Source organism: Anguilla rostrata, chromosome 2, assembly GCF_018555375.3.
Source record: "Anguilla rostrata isolate EN2019 chromosome 2, ASM1855537v3, whole genome shotgun sequence".
Classification (NCBI taxonomy): domain Eukaryota; kingdom Metazoa; phylum Chordata; class Actinopteri; order Anguilliformes; family Anguillidae; genus Anguilla; species Anguilla rostrata.
Window position 1 is genome coordinate 73,297,182 of NC_057934.1, and position 24,822 is coordinate 73,322,003.

General features: G+C 49.0%; 1 protein-coding gene across 3 annotated transcripts; it reads right to left on the reverse strand.

Annotated features, from left to right (window-relative positions):
* Positions 1-636: 636 nt before the first annotated feature.
* LOC135249376 (protein HID1-like) lies at positions 637-23,490 on the reverse strand. Of its 3 annotated transcripts, XM_064324947.1 has the most exons (20): positions 23,379-23,490; positions 22,843-23,125; positions 19,284-19,433; positions 18,753-18,923; positions 17,107-17,223; positions 12,642-12,748; positions 12,169-12,285; positions 11,190-11,418; positions 9,100-9,156; positions 8,055-8,195; positions 6,957-7,047; positions 6,246-6,397; positions 5,889-5,967; positions 5,419-5,583; positions 4,124-4,351; positions 3,529-3,668; positions 3,047-3,133; positions 2,854-2,945; positions 2,492-2,650; positions 637-2,093 (listed from the first exon to the last, which is right to left on the reverse strand). In XM_064324947.1, the coding sequence occupies exons 2-20, from the start codon at positions 22,906-22,908 to the stop codon at positions 2,030-2,032; spliced, it is 2,412 nt and encodes an 803-aa protein (XP_064181017.1). In that variant the 5' UTR covers positions 22,909-23,125; positions 23,379-23,490; the 3' UTR covers positions 637-2,029. The 3 variants fall into 3 exon arrangements, with proteins under 3 accessions (XP_064181017.1, XP_064181019.1, XP_064181020.1); XM_064324949.1 differs by lacking the exon at positions 23,379-23,490 and having other exon boundaries at positions 22,843-23,366; XM_064324950.1 differs by lacking the exons at positions 22,843-23,125; positions 23,379-23,490 and adding an exon at positions 22,688-22,819.
* Positions 23,491-24,822: the final 1,332 nt, after the last annotated feature.

Here is a 24,822-nt window from a genome sequence, read left to right on the forward strand (position 1 = left end):
AGCTCTTTTCCTGACTAGAATACTTAATAACGATGCCACAGTGCGTGACTGGTGCTATGTTAAAATCCACTCAGTGACAGAATACTTGCTCAGGGGATGGCAAAACCACTGACCACTAGCGTGACCAGCAGTGCTATCCTTTATCAGAACAGAATGTGTATTGGAAACAAGCAAATACTCTCTTTATCAGTAAGGGCAGTGTTTTGTTGGTCTACTTCGTTTTCTCAGTTGTCTTGTTTTGTTGCAAATGTCTACAAGTTTATGATCTTTTTTTTCTTTTTGAGTGTCCTGTTTTGTTTGGTTTGCTCATGCTTTTCTTTGCAATGTATATTTTTAACACATTGTCACAAGACGCCGTGAAATAACAAATGAAACATCCTAGTACCCAGTGTCCCCACCACTGCAGTGGGACATTGGCTTCCATACTCAGCCCAGAGGAAACAGCACCCCCTGCAGGCCCACCAACACCACTTCCAGCAGCAGCTTGGATTTCTCATAAGAATTTAAAGTCCAGCACCTCAAGTGAAAAATCTAATGAAAATAAATTCTGATGTCTGTCCAACCCCATCCACATCTAAATGAAAATTTCCACGAATATTCTGCATCATTTTAAAGGAAACTGTCAACAAATCTCTATTACTTGCACTTTCAAATCATTTATTTTATAATATATTCTATATCGTATTTCAAGGAGAACAAATATTCACTTATACAAAGCAGAGAATTTGTTTTATTAAAAAAATTAATCTCTCACACATTGACATTGTTAGACCAACTCTGAGAAACATGATTCATGGTTACCTCACAGCTTAAACAGGAGGATTTTTAGGTGTCCCTAAAGGCTGTGGATACCCCCCCCCCCCCCCACCCCCCCCCCCCACCCTGCCCCCTGGCTCCCCACAGAACACATGCAGCCTCAAATCCTCCCCAGGGTGATCACCTGCCATTAACAGCCAATAAGAGAACCCGGTCAGAGACACAGGGAAGCCACAGTGAACAGAACACAGTGTGAAACATCGCCCAATCACACGAGCTGAGCCAAAATGACCATACGTGTCCCAGTCAAAATGACCCAGCACTGCTGGGTCATAACTGGGCTCATCCAACAGATACAGGTAACCAGTGCACACTTTGGAAAGGCAAATCAGTATGGATACAAAGAACACACACACACACACGCACACACAAACACACGCATCTACACTCATATTAATATTATTTTTTGGCAATGGTCATCATGTCATAATGAACGCTTCCATTATTCTGATGTCTTATTACTCCTGTCCAGCAGAGGGAGGTGTTTACCATGGGCACACTGTGCAGGAGCAGGATACGTCTCTGTTCCCTCTGGGATAAGCACAGCTCTGTGGTTTTAAAGGAGCTCTGCTGTACCCGCATGCCAGCAGGGTGAGCAGGACCACCTGAAGCCGCCACGCAAACAGATGTGTCTTACATCTATCTTACAAAAAAACAAACAAAATCAACACACATGCAGCTGTGCAGACAACCGTACCTGATCTGTTACCCTACCTGGCTGAACAGCAGAACACTGGGAATGCAGCAGAACACTGGGAATTATCTACAGGTCTGATGTTCAGGAGTAAAATTAGCCCCCATCAATGAATAGCCCATCCTCCCTGTATGTCCCTCTTGCAGTTCCTCCTCCACACTGACAGAGGGCAGTGTTGCTAAACAGAAGGAACTGGGTGCTGAGGAGAGACATCTGCAGAAAAGGGGGTGTGTCTTACTGGCTGCACTCTATAGGACAGGTGCCCACACACACACACACTCTCTCTGACACACAGTGACATACACACATCATTACTGAACAATAACAACGTAAGAAGAACAAGAAAAAAGAAGCAGCAAGGTGCAGCCTCAGCTATGGTTGTAGCCTCCATCCTCCTCTTCCTCAGGCAGCCTGGAGCAGCAGGTGTTGGTTGGGGTGGGGTGGAGGCGGTGCCTAACGTGTCTTCAGAGCTGTGGGTGGGCCCTGCTCCTGTCAGTCACTCTCACGGGCTCCTCCCCCCTACACCCTCTGAATCTCAAAGAGCCGCACGTCTGTGTCGTACCAAATCGGGGGATCCACGTTCCTATGGAGACAGGACAGGAAAAAAAAAACACACTGAATGAAACCCACATTTTGCAGCAGCAACCAATCACAGCAGCTCTCTCGGTCAGGTGAGGGTGTGGGAGGGGCCATCCAGATGGCATCAGCATCAGTGTACATGCCCCTCCCTGCTGCTGAACCAAAACCCTCCGATTGGATCAAGCTTATGAATATTCATTAGGGGGTGTGGCCAGATGCAAAACTGTCACGATGGGCGTTCTGATACAGCAGAGAGGGCTGTGGGAGCACAGGAGTATCAGGTGATGCTGGGGAATCTGGGGAAGCGATGAGCCTCGCTCCTTTTTGATTAGGAAGCGCGGCGCTAGGGAAGGTCTGAGCACGTGCGGCAGTCTGACCTCTGACCTATGACCCCTGACTCACCGCAGGTAGACCACGCCCCACATGTAAGTTCGGAACCACATGGCGGTGCCGGCATTGGCCTGGTACTTCCGGATGAGGATGGGGTGCGGGACCGGGAGCAGCCCGACCAGGGTCCCGTGCTGGAGGAACTTCAGGATCTCAGACTCGTCTGTCAGACCCCTGAGAGAGCCGGAGAGAGGCTGCATTATTACTTCCATTATTACAGCCACTTACTCTGTTTATGGGACAGAGAGATTCATCCTGGAGCATTTAGAGTTCATTCTTTATTAAGGTTTGCATGTTATTTAAGAACTTGGTCAGTGTGTCTGGTGTGGCTGAAAGCGGAGTGAGATCAGCATCTCTGCTGTAAGATGGAGTCTCACTTGTCGATGCAGATCTTCTCCACCTGTGGCACCAGCACCTGAAGCAGCCGCATTATCGTCTGCAGGGGCAGCTTCACCTTCCAGGAGAGTACCTGTGTGGAGGGGTGGAGGGGGGAGGGTGGTTAGAGTATCTGCCCCAGAGAGAGGCGGGTAGAGAGGGTAAAAGAGAACAGAGGAAGAGGCGGGGCCTCACCCATTCGGGCGTGGGGACCCAGGGCGTGGCCGATGATGAGCCTGAGAGCCGTTTCCGTGGCGACTCCACCTCCGTTTCTAAGACGTCCTAAGAACAGAACACACAGCCGTCAGCCCGTGCCCGTGCCCCACCCCCTGCCATGCCCACATCCACACAACACCCTGAAAACCATGTCAGAGCAGCCAGGCTCTGATTGGCTGTAGGACACAGCCGTGTCAGAGCTAGAGGCAGGCTCTGATTGGCTGTAGTACTCGGCCATGTCAGAGCTAGAGGCAGGCTCTGATTGGCTGTAGTACTCGGCCATGTCAGAGCTAGCGGCAGGCTCTGATTGGCTGTAGTACTCGGCCATGTCAGAGCTAGTGGCAGGCTCTGATTGGCTGTAGTACTCGGCCATGTCAGAGCTAGTGGCAGGCTCTGATTGGCTGTAGTACTCGGCCATGTCAGAGCTAGAGGCAGGCTCTGATTGGCCACAGAGCTCCCACCTCTGTTTCTTTCCCTGAATTGGACTCGGTGTCGCTGACGCCGGCGTGGGTGGGCGGATTCTGCGGTGGGTCTGGCTGCTGGATCGACACCATGGTGCCATCGTCCGACACCTGAGATTTCTCCGTCAGCTTGTCAATGCCTGCAGAACAGAATCAGAAACCCCAGAGCTTCACCTGTTCTGCTCACAACCGTGGAACAGCACCTTCTACAGCACGTCACACTGCTCTGCTATACTGTACACTGTAGTTAATCTACTCTAGGACGGAGTGTAGCACACTGGGTAAGGAACTGGGTTTGTAACCGAAAGGTCGTAGGTTCGATTCCCTGGTAAGGACACTGCCGTTGTACCCTTGAGCAAGGTACTTAACCGGAATTGCTTCAGTATATATCCAGCTGTGTAAATGGATACAATGTAAAAATGCTGTGTAAAAGTTGTGTAAGTCGCTCTGGATAAGAGCGTCTGCTAAATGCCTGTAATGTAATGTAATGTAATACCACTGTAGACAGGGTATACTATAGTTAAAGGGCACTGAAGGGTAGGGGAGCGTTTAAGGCTTAGCGGGGGAGTATAAATGTGAGGGGAGAGGTGGTTACCGGGCGTGGCAGCGAGGCTCGTTTTAAGCGTTCCAGGCTCGGCGGGTATGGCGGGCCGGGAGCCCTCCATGGAAACGGTTTCCTGGGAGCTGGTGCGGGACATGCCCTCAGGCGACCGCTTCTTCCGCTGCAGCGCCCTCTGCAGGGAGCCGGGGTCCGACGGCAGGTTGGCCAGCTGGTGGAACGCGGCACGCTTACGGATGATGGCGTACACCAGGTTACAGTTACCTGCAAGGACCATTACACCAGGTTACAGTTACCTGCAAGGACCGTTACACCAGGTTATAGTTACCTGCAAGGACCATTAAACCAGGTTACAGTTACCTGCAAGGACCATTAAACCAGGTTACAGTTACCTGCAAGGACCATTAAACCAGGTTACAGTTACCTGCAAGGACCATTACACCAGGTTACAGTTACCTGCAAGGACCATTAAACCAGGTTACAGTTACCTGCAAGGACCATTACACCAGGTTACAGTTACCTGCAAGGACCATTACACCAGGTTACAGTTACCTGCAAGGACCATTACACCAGGTTGTAGTTACCTGCAAGGACCGTTACACAGGTAATAACCTATTAGGACCATTGCACAGGTACAGTTACTTATCGGGACCATTACAGGTTATAGTGACCAATGAGGACCATTACAGGTTATAGTGACCTATGGGACCATTACAGGTTATAGCGACCTATGGGGACCATTACAGGTTACAGTGACCTATGGGGACCATTACAGGTTATAGTGACCTATGGGGACCCTTACAGGTTCTAGTGACCTATGGGGACCATTACAGGTTACAGTGACCTATGGGGACCATTACAGGTTATAGTGACCTATGGAGACCATTACAGGTTATAGTGACCTATGGGGACCATTACAGGTTACAGTGACCTATGGGGACCATTACAGGTTACAGTGACCTATGGGGACCATTACAGGTTACAGTGACCTATGGGGACCATTACAGGTTATAGTGACCTATGGGGACCCTTACAGGTTATAGTGACCTATGGGGACCATTACAGGTTACAGTCACCTGATGGGGACCATTACAGGTTACAGTGACCTATGGAGACCATTACAGGTTATAGTGACCTATGGGGACCATTACAGGTTATAGTGACCTATGGGGACCATTACAGGTTACAGTGACCTATGGGGACCGTTACAGGTTATAGTGACCTATGGGGACCATTACAGGTTACAGTCACCTGATGGGGACCGTTACACAGGTATCATATCACAGGTATGAGACCCAGACACATGGGGGCTCTGAGATACACGGACTCACCATCGAACTGGTACTGGATGAGGTTGTTAAAGGCCTCCAGCAGGAAGAAGACCAGGTGGTGGTTCTGGGAGGCAGAGAACAGGAACCAGGGGGTGGAGAAAGCATCCAGCAGATGGAGCAGCTTATTGGCTGCCACCATGGACAGGCTCTTCAAATAGGGTGACACTGCCAAGGGGGTGGGACAATCTCAATGATCCTCATTATCATCATTATCTATTGTTCTGCAGTTCATAACAAGCTTCAGTAAACTTCAGTTCATAACAAGCTTATAACAAGTCAGGAATCATACATCATTATAAGTCATAATTTTTCTGAACCCCAGTTTTGACTTGAATTCCCCTGAAGCTTACAGTGAAATACGTTTTATCAGAACTGTAAAGAATTTCAGAAGTAATCCTGCTTATTTTTAAAACCATAAGGAAATCGGGTGATGCGATGTGTTCTCACGGCCAGCAGGTGGCGGTGCTCACCATTCACCACAATAGTGAGCAGGCAGTCAAAGAGAGGCTGCAGGCGCTGGTGTCCGCTTGTGATGATCTTGTGGAAAACCTGGTGGGGGGGGGGGGGATTGTCACACCTTCAAACTATAGTTCTGTTTCAGGTACAGGGATATAAAACACACCTGTTAAAGGTCCTCACAGTGAGACTCTCATTCGTCATATTAGCATCAAGGAGTGTGAGTGTGTGTGTGTATGTGTGTGTGTGTGTGCACATGTGTGTGCTTGTGAGTGTGAGAGTGTTTGAGTGTGAGTCTGAGAGTGTGCGAGTGTGCGAGTGTTTGAGTGCTTGTGTGTGTGTGTGTGTGTGTGTGCGCGAGTGACACTCACGATGACGAGCAGGTCAGCGTGTGTGCCTGTGAAGACCGGGATGTCCATGGGAACACGCACGGTGTAGGGTTTGTTCAGACGCACCCCAAAATTCCGCTCTCCACTGAGCAACAACAGGATAAACACACCAATGTGCACAAGCCCAACACGGGCTGCAGAGAGAGGGAGGGGGAGAGAGAGAGAGGGGGGAGAGCAGAGGGGGCGGGATGAGGGGGGGGCGAGAGGGGGGAGAAGGTGAGGGGGAGCGAGGGGGGGCAGAAGGTGAGGGGGAGAGAGAGAGGAGGAGAGCAGAAGAGAGAGAGAGAGAGGGGAGAGGGAGGGGCGAGAGAGAGGGAGAGCGAGAGAGGGGGAGAAGGAGAGAGAGAGAGAGAGAGCGAGAGCAAGAGAGAGAGAGGTGGGAGAGCAAAAGGGGAGAGAGAGAGAGGGGGAGAGAGAGAGAGGGGGAGAGGGAGAGAGAGAGAGAGCGAGGGAGAGGGAAGGAGAGAGAGAGCGAGAGAGAGGAAATGAGAAAGAGGGAGAGAGACCTCAGTTTACCACAGCATTGTGACATTGTGTCAGATTACATATCAATAACAATAAATATTTAGTACGCACACAATAAAAAGGACGAATCGCACAAGTACTCAATTAAGCAGAAATTCATGTGTGCGCACACTTGCACGCATTCACACACTCACACACACACGTGCGCACACACACACACACACTCACACTGATCAGCGCGTGCATCGTTCAGGTAGAACAGGATGGGCAGCAGGATGTCCAGAACATGGCTGCTCTTCAGCACAAAGAACAGGAACTTCTGCAATACAAACAGGTCCAAAAACATCATCATCAGACATCATCAGGCATCATCGGGCATCAGGCAGTGTTAACAATATTTGCTTTTTAAATCCCCCTCTACGACCCCCCGGCCCAGAATGCCTGCAAAAAAAAATCTATACTTTGTTAATCAGTTAGTCAGTAGTGCAGTAGTTGGGGTCAGTAGGCTGGGTCAGTAGTGCAGCGGTTTGGGACAGTAGGCTGGGTCAGTAGTGCAGCGGTTTGGGACAGTAGGCTGGGTCAGTAGTGCAGTAGTTGGGGTCAGTAGGCTGGGTCAGTAGTGCAGTAGTTGGGGTCAGTAGGCTGGGTCAGTAGTGCAGTAGTTTGGGACAGTAGGCTGGGTCAGTAGTGAAGCGGTTTGGGATCAGTAGGCTGGGTCAGTAGTGCAGTAGTTGGGGTCAGTAGGCTGGGTCAGTAGTGCAGCGGTTTGGGATAGTAGGCTGGGTCAGTAGTGCAGTAGTTGGGGACAGTAGGCTGGGTCAGTAGTGCAGTAGTTGGGGTCAGTAGGCTGGGTCAGTAGCGCAGCGGTTTGGGACAGTAGGCTGGGTCAGTAGCGCAGCGATTTGGGACAGTAGGGTGGATCAGTAGTGCAGCAGGTTTGGTCAGTAGTCGATGTCACTAGTGCAGTAGCTTGGGTCAGTAGTGTAATAGTTTGTGTCAGCAGAGTGGGTCAGCAGTTTAGTAGTTTGGGTCAGTAGGCTGGGTCAGTACAGCAATAGCTTTGGCCAGTAGTCTATGTCACTAGCACAGTAGTTTGGGTCAGTAGTGTAGTACTGTGGGCCAGGAGCATGGGCCAGTAGCGCAGTAGTTTGTGTCAGTAGACTGGGTCAGTAGCGCAGTGGTTTGATCAGTAGGCTGGGTCTGTAGTTTTCGGTAGCTTTGGTCAGTAATCTACATCACTATCGCAGTAGTTTTAGTCAATACTGTAGTAGTGTGGGTCAGAAGCATGGGTCAGTAGTGCAGTAGTTTTGGTCAGTAGCCTCCTACCTTGTTGAAGTCACAGAGCTTCCAGAACAAGACCAGCAGCTCCTGGTGGAACTGTATCTTCTTGGTGGAGTTGGGCAGGTAGGTCTGGGTCAGGGGGTTTGTAAGCAACCGGGCCAGACCTTTCAGAATAAAGGAGAAATCCTGAGAGAGAGAGAGAGAGAGAGAGAGAGGGAGAGAGAGGGAGAGGGGGAGGGGGGAGGGGGAGAGAGAGAGGGAGAGGGGAAGAGGGGGAGAGAGAAAGAGAATGAGAGGGAGGAGAGAGAGCAAGAGAAAGAGAGAATTTTAGAATTTCAGAAAAGTAATTATATCAACATGCAATCCCAAACAAAAAATATAATGAAAGTCAAAAAGAAAGCATATCACCTTGAACTGTACATAGCACATTACCTTTATCCCAAATAACCAAAAATGCACCAGACAGAGAGAGCGAGCGAGGTGGAGAGAGGAACTTCAGATTACCACAGCACCGTGACATTGCATCAGACTGCATGTTATTAACACTTTAGTAATATTCAGAGATTATTCATCAGATCGCATGTACAAGCTGACCAACAGCTTCTTCTAAATGAAATTCTGTGACCACCAATGTCTGAGGAATGACACAAATATTTGTTATGTTGTTTTGAAAAAGATAAAACAGTGGTGATGATTATTAAAGGACTAACATGGTGGTTTTCACACTCTCTGTTTTATGTGCTATTTGCACAGGAGGCATTGAAGAAACACGATGAGTAAAGTATTAAATATGTCCACTGTTTATTTTTAGAGAAATATGCGTTTAAAATTTATCGTTGTATTTTCAACCGGTAACCACTCCCCTTTTCCACGCCCCGTAAAGAAATCTGACTGGACACACTGCCCTGCTACCATGAATGAGGTGGGCTGACAGGAGAGGCGGTGATGTTGAAATGGAAACATGGGAATTACAGTGCAAATCACTGCAGCTTTATTGTAAGGTGAGCTGGCACTGGACCAGGGCAGTAAGGTTAAGCTGCTGAATTTAAACTACAAACAGGAGATAAAAACAAACACATAAAACGCTTACCTCTTCCCTGTGGATTCTGGACAGGTAGTTCACAAAGAGGTTATCTGGGCCCACAGACTGGAACAGAGTACAGAGAGAGGACAGTGAGGACAGTGAGAGCAGAGAGAGAGTGTGTGTGTGGGTGTGTGCTTGTGTGCGTGTGTGCGTGTGTGTACGTGAGAGTGTGCTCGTGTGTATAAGGGTGTGTGCGTGCGTGTGTATGAGGGTGTGTGTGTGTGAGTGTGCGTGAGTGAGTGTGTGTGTGCGTGTATGTGTGTGTGTGTGAGGGTGAATGCTTTTGTGTGTGTGTGTGCGTGCATGTGTGTGAGGGCGTGTGCTTGTGTATGTGTGTGTGTAAGTGTCAGTGTATGTGTGTGTGTGTGTGTGTGTATGTGTGTGTTTCTTCAACCATCGCTGTGGATCCTTATGGTCTAAAGATCCCTGTGTTCATATCCACACACAGCCTCTTTGTCTTAACTGACCTGTGCATCCAGCCTGTTCAGTCATTCTGCTTCATCTCTATGAGCACCAGAATGTGCTATGATCTTACATAATGCATATGGACCAGGAGAGACCCTATACATACACCATATACTACTGTGCTCTTAACATAACAGTTCTGTCTCCCAGGTGTTGGAAGCTAAAACATTCAACAGACCATATGAATATTCATGAAGCAGAGTGGCCCAAACAGTACTGCGTTAATGTATGTTCAGCACTGTAACACGACACCAGGACCTCCTGCAGTTCAGGAGCAGGGTGGACTGAAGGAACGCAGGAGTATCTGGTTATGCTATAGGATCTGTTCGCAGGAGCTGAGTATCTGGTTATGCTTTAAGATCTGTTCACAGGAGCTGAGTATCTGCTTATGCTATAGGATCTATTCGCAGGAGCTCAGTATCTGGTTATGCTATAGGATCTGTCACAGGAGCTCAGTATCTGGTTATGCTATAGGATCTGTTCACAGGAGCTGAGTATCTGCTTATGCTATAGGATCTGTTCACAGGAGCTCAGTGTCTGGTTATGCTATAGGATCAGTTCTCAGGAGCTAAGTATCTGGTTATGCTATAGGATCTGTTCACAGGAGCTGAGTATCTGGTTATGCTATAGGATCTGTTCACAGGAGCTGAGTGTCTGCTTATGCTATAGGATCTGTTCACAGGAGCTGAGTGTCTGCTTATGCTATAGGATCTGTTCACAGGAGCTGAGTGTCTGCTTATGCTATAGGATCTGTTCACAGGACCTGAGTATCTGCTTATGCTATAGGATCTGTTCACAGGAGCTCAGTGTCTGGTTATGCTATAGGATCAGTTCTCAGGAGCTGAGTATCTGGTTATGCTATAGGATCTGTTCACAGGAGCTGAGTATCTGGTTATGCTATAGGATCTGTTCACAGGAGCTGAGTGTCTGCTTATGCTATAGGATCTGTTCACAGGAGCTGAGTGTCTGCTTATGCTATAGGATCTGTTCACAGGAGCTGAGTGTCTGCTTATGCTATAGAATCTGTTTGCAGGAGCTGAGTATCTGGTTATGCTATAGGATCTGTTCACAGGAGCTGAGTATCTGCTTATGCTATATGATCTGTTCACAGGAGCTGAGTATCTGGTTATGCTATAGGATCTGTTCGCAGGAGCTGAGTATCTGGTCATGCTATAGGATCTATTCGCAGGAGCTGAGTATCTGGTTATGCTTTAGGATCTATTCGCAGGAGCTCAGTATCTGGTTATGCTATAGGATCTGTCACAGTAGCTCAGTATCTGGTTATGCGATAGGATCTGTTCACAGGAGCCGAGTATCTGGTTATGCTATAGGATCTATTCGCAGGAGCTAAGTATCTGGTTATGCTTTAGGATCTATTCGCAGGAGCTCAGTATCTGGTTATGCTATAGGATCTGTCACAGGAGCTCAGTATCTGGTTATGCTATAGGATCTGTTCACAGGAGCTGAGTATCTGCTTATGCTATAGGATCTGTTCACAGGAGCTGAGTATCTGTTTATGCTATAGGATCTGTCACAGGAGCTGAGTATCTGGTTATGCTATAGGATCTGTCACAGGAGCTGAGTATCTGGTTATGCTATAGGATCTGTGCTCCTTCTCAGGTGGGCGTTACCTCCGGCTCTTCGGCAGCGGAGGGCGAATCGGAGGGGTCGAGGGCATGGCTGGCTGCTGTGGCCCCGCCCCCGTCAGACTCCAGCGTGACGATGAGGACCTGGACGGCGTGCTCCACCAGGCGCTCACGGTAGTCTGAGAACAGCAGGTGGTTGTAGGGGATCCCGTACCCCACAGGGTCGTACGCACACACCACGTTCAGCAGAGAGGTGAAGAGAGGCAGGGCGTGTCTGTGGGGGCAGAACACACAGCCCAAAACCGGGAGGGACTGGGGTTACGACCGGAACACACAGCCCAAGACCGGGAGGGACTGGGGTTACGACCGGAACACACAGCCCAAGACCGGGAGGGACTGGGGTTACGACCGGAACACACAGCCCAAAACCGGGAGGGACTGGGGTTACGACCGGAACATACAGTCCAAGACCAGGAGGGACTGGGGTTACGACCGGAACACACAGCCCAAGACCAGGAGGGACTGGGGTTACGACCGGAACACACAGCCCAAGACCAGGAGGGACTGGGGTTACGACCGGAACACACAGCCCAAGACCGGGAGGGACTGGGGTTACGACCGGAACACACAGCCCAAAACCGGGAGGGACTGGGGTTACGACCGGAACATACAGTCCAAGACCGGGAGGGACTGGGGTTACGACCGGAACACACAGCCCAAGACCAGGAGGGACTGGGGTTACGACCGGAACACACAGCCCAAGACCGGGAGGGACTGCGGTTACGACCGGAACACACAGCCCAAAACCGGGAGGGAGGGACTGGGGTTACGACCGCAACACACAGCCCAAAACCGGGAGGGACTGGGGTTACGACCGGAACACACAGCCCAAGACCGGGAGGGACTGGGGTCACGACCGGAACACACAGCCTAAGACCGGGAGGTTGGACATTCCACTATCTCCCAGAGATAGCACATGTAGAATTTTGAAGAACCAATCAGACAGGCTGTGTGGAGGCCTGACCTGTTGTGGGCGGAGCAGAAGAAGCTGACCCAGGGGTTGGGCACGCTCTGGTCGGGGGAGGGGGGCAGGTACATGGCCTCTGAGAAACAGGTGAGCAGCAGCTTCAACAGCTCCATCCTGAACCAACGAGGGAGGATCATCAGCATGACATCACTACTACATCACTATGATATCAGCATAACATCACTACTGCATCACTATGACATCACCGTGACATCACTACGACATCAGCATGACATCCCTACTACATCACTGTGACACCACTATTACATCAGCATGACATCACATTTAGACCATCATTACATTCCCATGAAATAACCAATACACAACCACTACATCCTCATGGCATTACCAGTACATAACCATTACATCCCTATGGCTTCACCAGTATATAACTATTACACCACCATGACATCACCAGTACATTTCCAGAACATTGCAATTGAATATCCATTACATCATCATTACATCACCTGTTGAGGTCGTAGATGTAGTTGAGGGGCGGGGACTGGGCGAACCCCACCCCAGCTTCCCAGATGTGCTCGCAGCTGTCGACGGACTGGACGTCTTCAGTCGTGTCCTATAGGAAAGATCATGTGACCATCAATCCCAACAGTCCTTGGGAGACGACACCCTCCCCCAGTACAGAGTGAAAGGGAGACAAAGTTGCCAGGGAAACGGGAGAGAGAGAAAGTGGCAGGAAGTGGAATCTGGCTTAGCACGCTAAGACCACGGCTGGGCCTGTCCCACCTTAGCACCATGGCGGGGTCTTAGCACGCTAAGACCACGGCTGGGCCTGTCCCACCTTAGCACCATGGCGGGGGGGCTGTGCCTGTCCCTCCTTAGTACCATGGTGGGGTCTTAGCACGGTAAGACAACGGCTGGGCCTGGTCCCACCTTAGTACCATGGCGGGGGGGCTGTGCCTATCCCTCCTTAGCACCATGGCGGGGGGGCTGGGTCAAAGAGGACTGAGCAAAGCAGGACATGCCCCACAGAGTCCTATGAGTTTACTCTGACCCCTGTCCTTTGGGCCGAAAGGCACGCCCCTAAACGCGCTCCTGGAGGAGCCACTGGGGCATTGATGACCCAGCAGCCCGTTAAGGGCAATTAGGCAGAAACCCAGACCCAGTCCTCTGGGCGTCAGGCTCAAACACTCGACCTTCTGGGAGTTTTCCCACCGTTCCACAGGCGGACGTTTCCTGAGCAGCCGTGCGTGTGTTTTTTTTTTTTTGGGGGGGGGGGGGGGGGGGTCTAAGTGTCCCAGAGCTGTTAGGCAGGGCTGGCAGGGTCGCTTGTGTAAATCAGGTTTCTCCTCCATTGCAAGGGGCTCGGGATCAGAATGCCTTGCAGGAGGAATGTGATGATGGGGCATTTGCTCACTGGTCTGGCAGAACCCCACAGCCCAGTTCACAAACACGGCCCCACCCATCTGTGCCACAGAACCGCACAGCCCAGTTCACAAACACGGCCCCACCCATCTGCGCCAGATTACTCATTAACCACCGCAGCTGCCGTGAGTCCTGTTCAGCAGGATTTACAGTACAAACCTGGACAAACCGACCGCACGAGAGTACAGACATATGAACAACCACCGACCGCACGAGCGTACAGACATGAACAACCACCGACCGCACAAGCGTACAGACATGAACAACCACCGACCGCACGAGCATAGAGACATATGAACAACCACCGACCACACGAGCGTACAGACATATGAACAACCACCGACCGCATGAGCGTACAGACATATGAACAACCACCGACCGCACGAGCGTACAAACATATGAACAACCACCGACCGCACGAGAGTACAGACATGAACAACCACCGACCGCACGAGCGTACAGACATGTGAACAACCACCGACCGCACGAGCGTACAGACATGAACAACCACCGACCGCACGAGCGTACAAACATATGAACAACCACCGACTGCACAAGCATACAGACATGAACAACCACCGACCGCACGAGCGTACAGACATGAACAACCACCGACCGCACGAGCGTACAAACATATGAACAACCACCGACCGCACGAGCGTACAGACATGAACAACCACCGACCGCACGAGCGTACAAACATATAAACAACCACCGACCGCACAAGCGTACAGACATATAACCAACCACCGACCGCACGAGCGTACAGACATATGAACAACCACCGACCGCACGAGCGTACAGACATATGAACAACCACCGACCGCACGAGCGTACAAACATATGAACAACCACCGACCACACGAGCGTACAAACATATAAACAACCACCGACCGCACAAGCGTACAGACATATGAACAGCCACCGACTACAGCAGCAGAAGACCACACCGGGTGCCACACCTGTCAGCTGAGAACAGGAAACTGAGGCTACAATTGGCATGGGCTCACCAAAATTGGACAATAGAAGATTGGAAAAATGTTGCCTGGTCTGATGAGTCTCGATTTCTGCTGCAACATTCAGACGGTAGGGTCAGAATTTGGCGTAAACAACATGAAAGCATGGATCCATCCTGCCTTGTATCAACAGTTCAGGCTGGTGGTTGTGGTGTAGTGGTGTGGGGGATATTTTCTTGGCACACTTCGGGCCCCTTAGTACCAATTGAGCATCTTTTAAATGCCACAGCCTACCTGAGTATTGTTGCTGACCATGTCCATTCCTTTGTGACCACAGTGTACCCATCTTCTAATGGCTACTTCCAGCAGGATAACGCGCCATGTCACAAAGCTCAAATCATCTCAAACTGGTTTCTTGAACTAACAATGAGTTCACTGTACTCAAGTGGCCTCCACAGTTACCAGATCTCAATCCAATAGAGCACCCTTGGGATGTGGTGGAACAGGAAATTCGCATCATGGATGTGCAGCCGACAAATCTGCAGCAACTGCGTGATGCTATCATGTCAATAGCCGCGTTTCCACCGCAGGAACTAGGGTCTAAATTTAGTTCCGGGGACTTCATTTTACCCCCAAAGAAGTTCCTGCTCGGGGGGTAGTACTTTCCAAAAGTACCGGAACTTTTGGGGTGGGGCGCAAGCGCTGAAAATTTCTGATTGGTTGCTGAATATTTTCTTCTGGATTTTATTTGTTAGCCCGTTGTAATTGACTCAAAACGTTCAATACAGTTATGTGAGGTATGCGGTAGTTCTGCGTAATTTACATTGGTGATACAGTAAAAGCAAACTGGAAATCACCTTCCGCACTTTTTGTCAGGGTAAAATAACAGGTTAATTCTAGTAATCGTCCCTTCTGCCATTTCAGACTGCCATAATTTTACTCTGCCATTCTTCAATTCCACAAAAAGACCAGGAAGACTATGGACTAATTTATGGTGCATGGTTTGCATCTGGAGGGGGCACACTTCGCTGCTTGGCTAGCAGTAACTTTGAAGGAAAGCAAACGGTGGCTGTACCACTGCTAATTTAAATTTTCGCGCAAGTCCGAGTTTTCGTTCTATTCTTGTCATTTTGCGAAAATTACGGCAGTCTGAAAAAGCTAAAGGGAAGATTACTAGAATTAACCTGTTATTTTACCCGGATAAAAAGTGCGGAAGGTGATTTCCAGTTTGCTTGTACTGTATCACCAATGTTAATTATGCAGAACTACCGCATACCTCACATAACTGTATCAAACGTTTTGAGTCAATTACGACGGGCTAACAAAGAAAATCCGGAAGAAAATATTCAGCAACCGAATGAATCCGTTTGAATGTTTTGGTAGCCTACGTAATATGCTGTCCCAGCACGAATGCTTAGCATTTTATAAAACGAATACTAAAGCAAGAAAAGAACAGAAGAGCACACGTTATAATTCCAAGACGTTGATAGGCTATAAACAAAAGTAGGCTACTGCGCCGCATAACATACAAGTTTGATTTGAAGTTATTATGAAAATAAATTGGTTTGCCGCTGCATATTTTCAAACATGGCGGGTAATGGCGGAAAATAAATACAACACAAACGCTACGAGTACTCGACCAATCAGAAATGTTCAGCGCTGCAAGCTCCACCCAAAAGGTTCCTGTACTTTCGGAAAGTACTACCCCCCGAGCAGGAACGTTTTGGGGGGTAAAACAAAGCCCCCAGAACTAAATTTAGACCCTAGTTCCTGCGGTGGAAACGCACTGAGTTCCTCAAAAGGTTCCTAGTTCCGGGGTATAGTTCCTGCGGTGGAAACGCGGCTTAATATGCTGTCCCAGCACGAATGCTTTTTATAAAAAAGAATTTATAAAACGAATACTAAAGCAAGAAAAGAACAGAAGAGCACACGTTATAATTCCAAGACGTTGGCAGGCTATAACCAAAACTAGGCTACTGCGCCGCATAACATACAAGTTTGATTTGAAGTTATTATGAAAATAAATTGGTTTGCGGCTGAATATTTTTAAACATGGCGGCTGAAAACAAACACAAAAAAATTCTGTGAGTACTCGACCAATCAGAAATGTTCAGCACTGCAAGCTCCACCCAAAAGGTTCCTGTACTTTCGGAAAGTACTACCCCCCGAGCAGGAACTTTTTGGGGGGTAAAATAAAGCCCCCGGAACTAAATTTAGACCCTAGTCCCTGCGGTGGAAACACACTGAGTTCCTCAAAAGGTTCCTAGTTCCGGGGTAAAGTTCCTGCGGTGGAAACGCGGCTTTAGTTCCTTGAAAAGTAGTTCCTGGGACTAAAAGTTTCCAGCATCTTGTTGAATCTATGCCATGAAGAATTAAGGCAGTTCTGAAGACAAAAGGGTGTCCAACCCGGGACTAGCAAGGTGTACCTAATAAAGTGGCCGGTGAGTGTATGTAACAGTTTTAAACATATACATGACTACAAACTCTGTTAACCTTCTTGAAATGACTCATAAGATGCCCCCCCGCCCCCCCCCCCCCCCCCACAGAGACCGTTGTGCCCGAGATGGACGGGGAGATTTGGGGAGGTACTGACCGCACCCCCTCTGCGGTGGCTCTGCACAGTGAAGTTGGGGCAGAAGAGGAGATCGGCGATGGCCAGGAGGAGAAACTCTGCCAGGGGACGCGCTCCATCGTCATCGCCCTCATCCACCTGCAGGGGGCAGCACAGGAAGCCAGCGCTAAGAGAGCAAAACTCAAATGCCAGCAGACCTGGATCAAGCCATCGCTACATGCTAATCACACAATCTGTGAATAATAATTAATAAAATTGATCAATCTGTGAATATCACATTCAGTTGGGAATTCTCAAGGACCCAGAGTTGTGTTTTAAAATGCTTATCAGAACCTAAAGAGTTAAAAGTAATTCTGGAGCAGGTATGAAAACTCCAAATTCCGTCGAACACAGGATACTGTGATCAATTCTCCAGTTTCTCTCGCAAAAACAAAAAAACCTTTTATCTCATAAGGGAAAGCAATTCCAAACAGAATCCAGTCCCCCTGCCACCCACCCCCTCTTTCTCTCTATGCCTCTCACTCATTCTCTCTTTCTCTCTACCTCACACACATACACACACTCACTCTCTCTCTCATACACACACACACACACACACACACAATGGCAGCAGTGTTTCTCAGTCCCAGACAGGTAACCAGAGAGCACAGCCAGGCTAAAAAAAGGAGCATGGCTAACAGGACCGGCTGTACTGACCCATCCTTACGGTATACAGGTCAGTGGATAAGTACAGGACCTGCTGTATACTGACCCATCCTTACGGTATACAGGTCAGTGGATAAGTACAGGACCTGCTGTATTGACCCTTCCTTACGGTATACAGGTCAGTAGATAAGGACAGGACCTGCTGTATACTAACTCATCCTTACGATATACAGGTCAGTGGATCAGTACAGGACCTGCTGTATTGACCCTTCCTTATGGTATAAAGGTTAGTAGATAAGGACAGGACCTGCTGTATACAGACCCATCCTTACGGTATACAGGTCAGTGGGTCAGTACAGGATCTGCTGTATACTGACCCAGATATGGATGCCCCAAATAAGAAACCCCAAAAGGTATGCCCAAAATCTTCACCCCCATCCCTGTGACATCCAAGCACACAGGACCGGAGTGTGTGACTGCTCAATGGTCCCCTCCACACTCCCCAATATGCCCCCCCCCCCCACCCCACTCCCCAATCCCAATGACCCCCCTTCCCCAACACGCCCACCCCCCCGTGGTTCAGCAGCACACAGCTCCGGAACCTTCCGGATGAAACGTCACACAGGCCCATTGCGTCGGGACAAAGGAAGCACTTGTACCCAACTGAACCTTTCCGAGCGAAGAGGCGGTGGAGGGAGGCCTACGTTTCAAACGATACCCCAGTGAGCCTGTGTTCATATTTATGAGGAACGGAGACACTTTAAAGAGCCCTCAATTTGCACACAGCAATACACATGCTAATCAGCTCAAGCAGACACTGCAGGCCTCCGCGACTGCAGTTAACACTGGAGCCGCCAAGATCCCACTCGATCTTAACCCTCTGAACAGGGTGTATATGGAAATGCTGTGATTGATATGCGTGGGAGAGTTTCAAAGTTCTGAGTTCATAAGAATGTTTTGGGTTCTATAAGGGAAGACAGCTTCAGGGTTCTGGGGCACTGGGAAGAGGAGAGCGCACCCACCCCAGCCCGCCCTGCCCCGGGCACCGTAGACCAGAAGAAGCCCCTCCAGTCAGGGTCCTCAAAGATGTAGGGCAGGATGCGCGTGAGCAGCCGGGAGCAGCTCACAGTGACCTGCTGCTCCTTCACTGAGGGGCAGCCTGACTCTGCAGCTTGGACCAGCTTCTCCACCGCCTGAGAGAGGGGAGGGAGGAGGGGGGGGGAGGAAAGAGAGAGAGAGAGAGGAGGGGAAGAGGGGAGGGAGGGAGGAGGAGAGAGAGGGGGGGAGGGAGAGGGGGGGGAGGGAGGGGGAGAGAGAGAGAGAGAGAGGGGGGGGAGAGGAGGGGAGAGAGAGAGAGAAAAGGGGGGAGAGAGAGAAGACAGAAGTTTACACACACGCACACACACACCGTACCTTATAGCACACACAAACACGCACACACACCGTACCTTATAACACACACAAACACGCACACACACCGTACCTTATAACACACAAAAACGCACACACAGGCCATACCTTATAACACACAAAAACGCACACACAGGCTGTACCTTATAGCAGAGGGTTGCCAGGTTGGAGGGTGACTCCTCTCGGACAGCCCGTATCTCGGCTGCAGGTACGAGGGCGAACATGTCCTGGACGGAGGTGGAGGTGTCGACCCAAAACTGGTCCCAGAAGCCATCGTCTGTGGCCTCCACGGGCTGTGGAAGTCAGGACAGCGCTCAGTCACCTTTCTTTGAAGCCTGGTGCACCCCACAGGATAATCCCACCCAAACCTGGTGCACCCCACAGGATAATCCCACCCAAACCTGGTGCACCCCACAGGATAATCCCACCCAAACCTGGTGCACCCCACAGGATAATCCCACCCAAACCTGGTGCACCCCACAGGATAATCCCACCCAAACCTGGAGCACCCCAAAGAAATCCCACCCAAACCTGGTGCACCCCACAGGATAATCCCACCCAAACCTGGTGCACCCCACAGGATAATCCCACCCAAACCTGGTGCACTCCACAGGATAATCCCACCCAAACCTGGTGTACCCCACAGGATAATCCCACCCAAACCTGGAGCACCCCACAGGATAATCCCACCCAAACCTGGAGCACCCCACAGGATAATCCCACCCAAACCTGGTGCACCCCACAGGATAATCCCACCCAAACCTGGTGCACCCCACAGGATAATCCCACCCAAACCTGGTGCACCCCACAGGATAATCCCACCCAAACCTGGAGCACCCCACAGGATAATCCCACCCAAACCTGGAGCACCCACAGATAATCCCACCCAAACCTGGAGCACCCACAGGATAATCCCCCCAAACCTGGTGCACCCCACAGGATAATCCCACCCAAACCTGGTGTACCCCACAGGATAATCCCACCCAAGCCTGGTGCACCCCACAGGATAATCCCACCCAAGCCTGGTGCACCCCACAGGATAATCCCACCCAAACCTGGTGCACCCCACAGGATAATCCCACCCAAGCCTGGTGCACCCCACAGGATAATCCCACCCAAACCTGGAGCACCCCACAGGATAATCCCACCCAAACCTGGAGCACCCCACAGGATAATCCCACCCAAACCTGGAGCACCCCACAGGATAATCCACCCAACCTGGAGCACCCACAGGATAATCCGCCCAACCGTGCACCCCACAGATATCCCACCCAAACTGGAGCACCCACAGGATAATCCCCAACCTGTGCACCCACAGATAATCCCACCCAACCTGTCACCACAGGATAATCCACCCAAACCTGGTGCACCCACAGGATAATCCACCCAAACTGGAGCACCCCACAGGATAATCCACCCAACCTGGTGCACCCCACAGGATAATCCACCAAGCTGGAGCACCCACGATAATCCCACCCAAACTGTGCACCACAGATAATCCCCAACTGGAGCACCCACAGGATAATCCACCAACTGGAGCACCCCACAGGTAATCCCGCCCAACCTGGTGCACCACAGGATAATCCCACCCAACCTGGAGCACCCACAGATACCCCAACCGGGACCCAAGGATAATCCACCCAACCTGGTGCACCCCAGTAATCCACCCAAACCTGTGCACCACAGGATATCCCACCCAACGAGCACCCCACAGGATAATCCACCAACCTGTGCACCCACAGGATAATCCACCCAAGCGTGCACCACAGGATATCCACCCAAGCTGGGCACCCACAGGTATCCACCCAAACTGGTGCACCCCAGGATAATCCACCAAGCTGGTGCCCAAGGTATCAGCCTCTGGGCCCATCACCGTGCCCAACAGTCACAGTGGTATTATTTGGCCAGATTATCCTGTAGGGGGCGCTGCTTACAGACAGAATCGTAACCCTGCCGAATGGCTCGCGGTAATCCCAATTTCAAATCGTAGATATCAAACGATGCTTGATACTCATGAGCGGAACTCCTGCAGCATGATGGCATCGCCAACGGAATCCCCACAGCAGCCAATGGGAGCCGAGATGAGCCGGAAGCGAAATGTCTGCTGTGCTCTCAGGTCACGTTGGGTCACGTGAGTTTCTGCGAGACCCCAGGTTGTGAGAGACAGGACTGTGATTGGTTGTGAGTGTAAACGTTAAGTGTGCGATGCTACGTCTAGGCCATACCGTCTAGTGAGCATTCTGATGACTGAAAGACAAAAAAAATCTGAGAATCTGTTGTTAGTTGTGTAAAGTAGAGGCAGAATGTAGTGCTATAAGGGTTCTATCGGGGGGGGGGGGGGGCAGGGAAAGCTGCAGTCCTTCATTTCCATTTCAGAGCTTTCCTGTTCACACACATGCTTGGCTTCCACCCTCTTGCATTTCATCCAGTGGTGTAGTTACTAACTGACCCAAAAGATTAGTCAAGAAACATCTACAGCACAGATCTTTCCAAACTTTCAGACAGGGATTCCATCAAAATCAGTCCTTACGTTTGACCAGCAATCAAAAGCAATAATTATTCATTTTTCCTGACAAGCACAGTTTGGCAAATCCATAAATAACTAAATCTCACAAAATGCCCATCTGCTGTATTCAACAACCAAAATGGAGAGAGAAAGGGTCAAAACCAACATGCGCAGTGGGTCCCCCAGGACAGAGCTTGAACACGCTTGACAAAGTAGGCTATACGTTTTAAATCTGTCAAGAAATACAATTAACAATAGCTATTTTCCCATTGTATTTATATAGCTACGTTTTTTCCCTAACGGTGAGTATAGCGACAGCCCTGTTATTTCCCAGTCCACCTTAAAAACCAGCCGTAGCTGGCCAAGGTGAGTCATTTAAAACACGTCATCCATCCATCACACTTAGCGGAGACCTGCACCCTTATCTTTCAGTTCGCCAAACCACTTCGAAATAATACGATTGTTAAACCTGGGAAATTTGCATAAAACCTTACATTTTAATAGTAAAAATAAAATTCTCAAATTGTACCCTACTTCAGCCATTTGCTCCTACAAAATTCTGAGGTCCACCTTAAAATGGATTCACCTGTTGTGTTAATAGCCAATGTAAACTTCCAAAAAATAATAAATTGGAAAAACTTCATTCTACGTGTAACTACACATCTGTAACATACACTTCATGTTTCTGCTCTGCATAAGCAGGGTTTAAAATAGCCTAATGCGTAGGGCCTGTACAACATGCCAAAAAAATAACTTTTCGAATATCTTCTACGATTACTACATGAAAGACTGCCTCAAAGGCACAGCTGGAAATAAACCTTAATGTCCAGGAACAAATACTTTTTTTATTCATCAATAAAGTATAAGCAGGTAGAGCTAATTATTTGCGGTGTATCATTTCACACACGGCCGAGACAAAATATGAAACGCGTCTAAAAAATAAGAGCATCAATAAAAACATGTTTCTGATCGTAGGACTCATATCCTAGTTCCAAAATGATATCAATATTACGATTTTTTTTTAAATATCCGTCTGAGAACCTTGGACATCATCAACCCATCGCCGATGTTCCCGTTGCTACCATCTGGTGCGCTCAGCTTTGCTATTTTTGTCTTCACGCGGACGTTATTTATCCTCCGGCAGTGTAACGCAGCAAGAAAAATGAATGCAATAATTATTTATAAATTCAACCCACCTGTGTTTTAGTTGTGAGCTGTATGACGGCTTTCCTGAAGTTGAGTTTGGAGTCGGAGTTTCCCATTTTGTTTCGCGTGTTTTTTTTCTTCCGTCCGCTACGGCTGCGGTCACGAATCCTCGCTAATCTCCTAACTCACCCTCCTCCGCCGGGCCCACGGCCACCGCCACCAGGATCCAGGATCAGCTACTTCCGGCTTTCAAACGCGCACACTTGCTGCTCGCTTGAGCAAACACGGAGCGACGAACTTGTAACAGCTGCTCCCGAAAGTAGCTACCGCAACCTGAATGCAGTGCATGAAGCGCTCACCTCACGGACCACAGTGACCATTTACAACACTATTTCGCTATATAATGGGAAATCAGTCAACATACAAACGCTACACTAAGATATTTAATAACACTAGAACTGCAACTTTTAAAATATTTTTTACAAAATTAATTGGCTAATATTTTGCCAAAACCTTCGCCAATATTCATACCATTACTGCTAATATTTATTGTGCCTCAAATACTTCACAACAATGAGTAGCAAACCTTTATTGTCGCTCATTTGGAGTATTTAAAAACAATCCTCTCCCCAGTTCGTTCTTTACTAACAGCGCAGCAGCGACACCTAGTGGCAAAGAGCAGGTACATACACTTTCAACAGGTGTTCCGCTCCCGTTTATGATTTTGTGAGAAGCGCAAGGCCACTAGTAAAACACACACGTATACAGTTGAAGTCGAAAGTTTACATACACCTTAGCCAAATCCATTTAAACTCAGTTTTTCACAATTCCTGACATTTAATACTAGTAAACATTCCCTGTCTTGGGTCAGTTAGGATCACAACTTTATTTTAAGAATGTGAAATGTCAGAATAACAGTAGAGAGAATGATTTATTTCAGCTTTTGTTTCTTTCATCACATTCTCAGTGGGTCAGAAGTTTACATACACTCTGTTAGTATTTGGTAGCATTGCCTTTAAATTGTTTAACTTGGGTCAAATGTTTCGGGTAGCCTTCCACAAGCTTCTTACAATAAGTTTCTGGAATTTTGGCCCATTCCTCCTGACAGAACTGGTGTAACTGAGTCAGGTTTGTAGGCCTCCTTGCTCGCACACGCTTTTTCAGTTCTGCCCACAAATCTTTGATTGGATTGAGGTCAGGACTTTGTGATGGCCACTCCAATACCTTGACTTTGTTGTCCTTAAGCAATTTTGCCACAACTTTGGAAGTATGCTTTGGGTCATTGTCCATTTGGAAGAGCCATTTGCGACCAAGCTTTAACTTCCTGGTTGATGTCTTGAGATGTTGCTTCAATATATCCATATAATTTTCTTTCCTCATGATGCCATCTATTTTGTGAAGTGCACCAGTCCCTCCTGCAGCAAAGCACCCCCACAACATAATGCTGTCACCCCCGTGCTTCACGGTTGGGATGGTGTTCTTTGGCTTGCAAGCCTCACCCTTTTTCCTCCAAACATAACAATGGTCATTATGGCCAAAAGTTCCATTTTTGTTTCATCAGACTAGAGGACATTTCTCCAAAAAGTAAGATCTTTCTCTCCATGTGCAGTTGCAAACTGTAGTCTGGCTTTTTTATGGCGGTTTTGGAGTAGTGGCTTCTTCCTTGCTGAGCAGCCTTTCAGGTAATGTCGATATAGAACTTGTTTTACTGTGGATATAGATACTTTTGTACCTGTTCCCTCCAGCATCTCCCCAAGGTCCTTCGCTGTTGTTCTGCGATTGATTTGCACTTTTCGCACCAAAGCACGTTCATCTCTATGGGAGACAGAACGCGTCTCCTTCCTGAGCGGTATGACGGCTGCGTGGTCCCATGGTGTTTATTCTTGTGTACTATTGTTTGTACAGACAAACATGGTACCTTGGAAATTGCTCCCAAGGATGAACCAGACTTGTGGAGGTCCACAATTTTCTTTCTGAGGTCTTGGCTGATTTCTTTTGATTTTCCCATGATGTCAAGCAAACAGGCACTG

What these genes read in the sequence shown, in the direction of transcription:
- LOC135249376 (XM_064324947.1), bottom strand. Translation starts at nt 22,908, where the DNA reads ATGGGAAACTCCGACTCCAAACTCAACTTCAGGAAAGCCGTCATACAG. An exon ending in AGCTCTGTGACTTCAACAAG is followed by an intron (nt 7,048 to 8,054) that starts GTAGGAGGCTAC and finishes TTTGTATTGCAG; the next exon opens with AAGTTCCTGTTCTTTGTGCT. An exon ending in GAGCCTCGCTGCCACGCCCG is followed by an intron (nt 3,669 to 4,123) that starts GTAACCACCTCT and finishes TCTGTTCTGCAG; the next exon opens with GCATTGACAAGCTGACGGAG.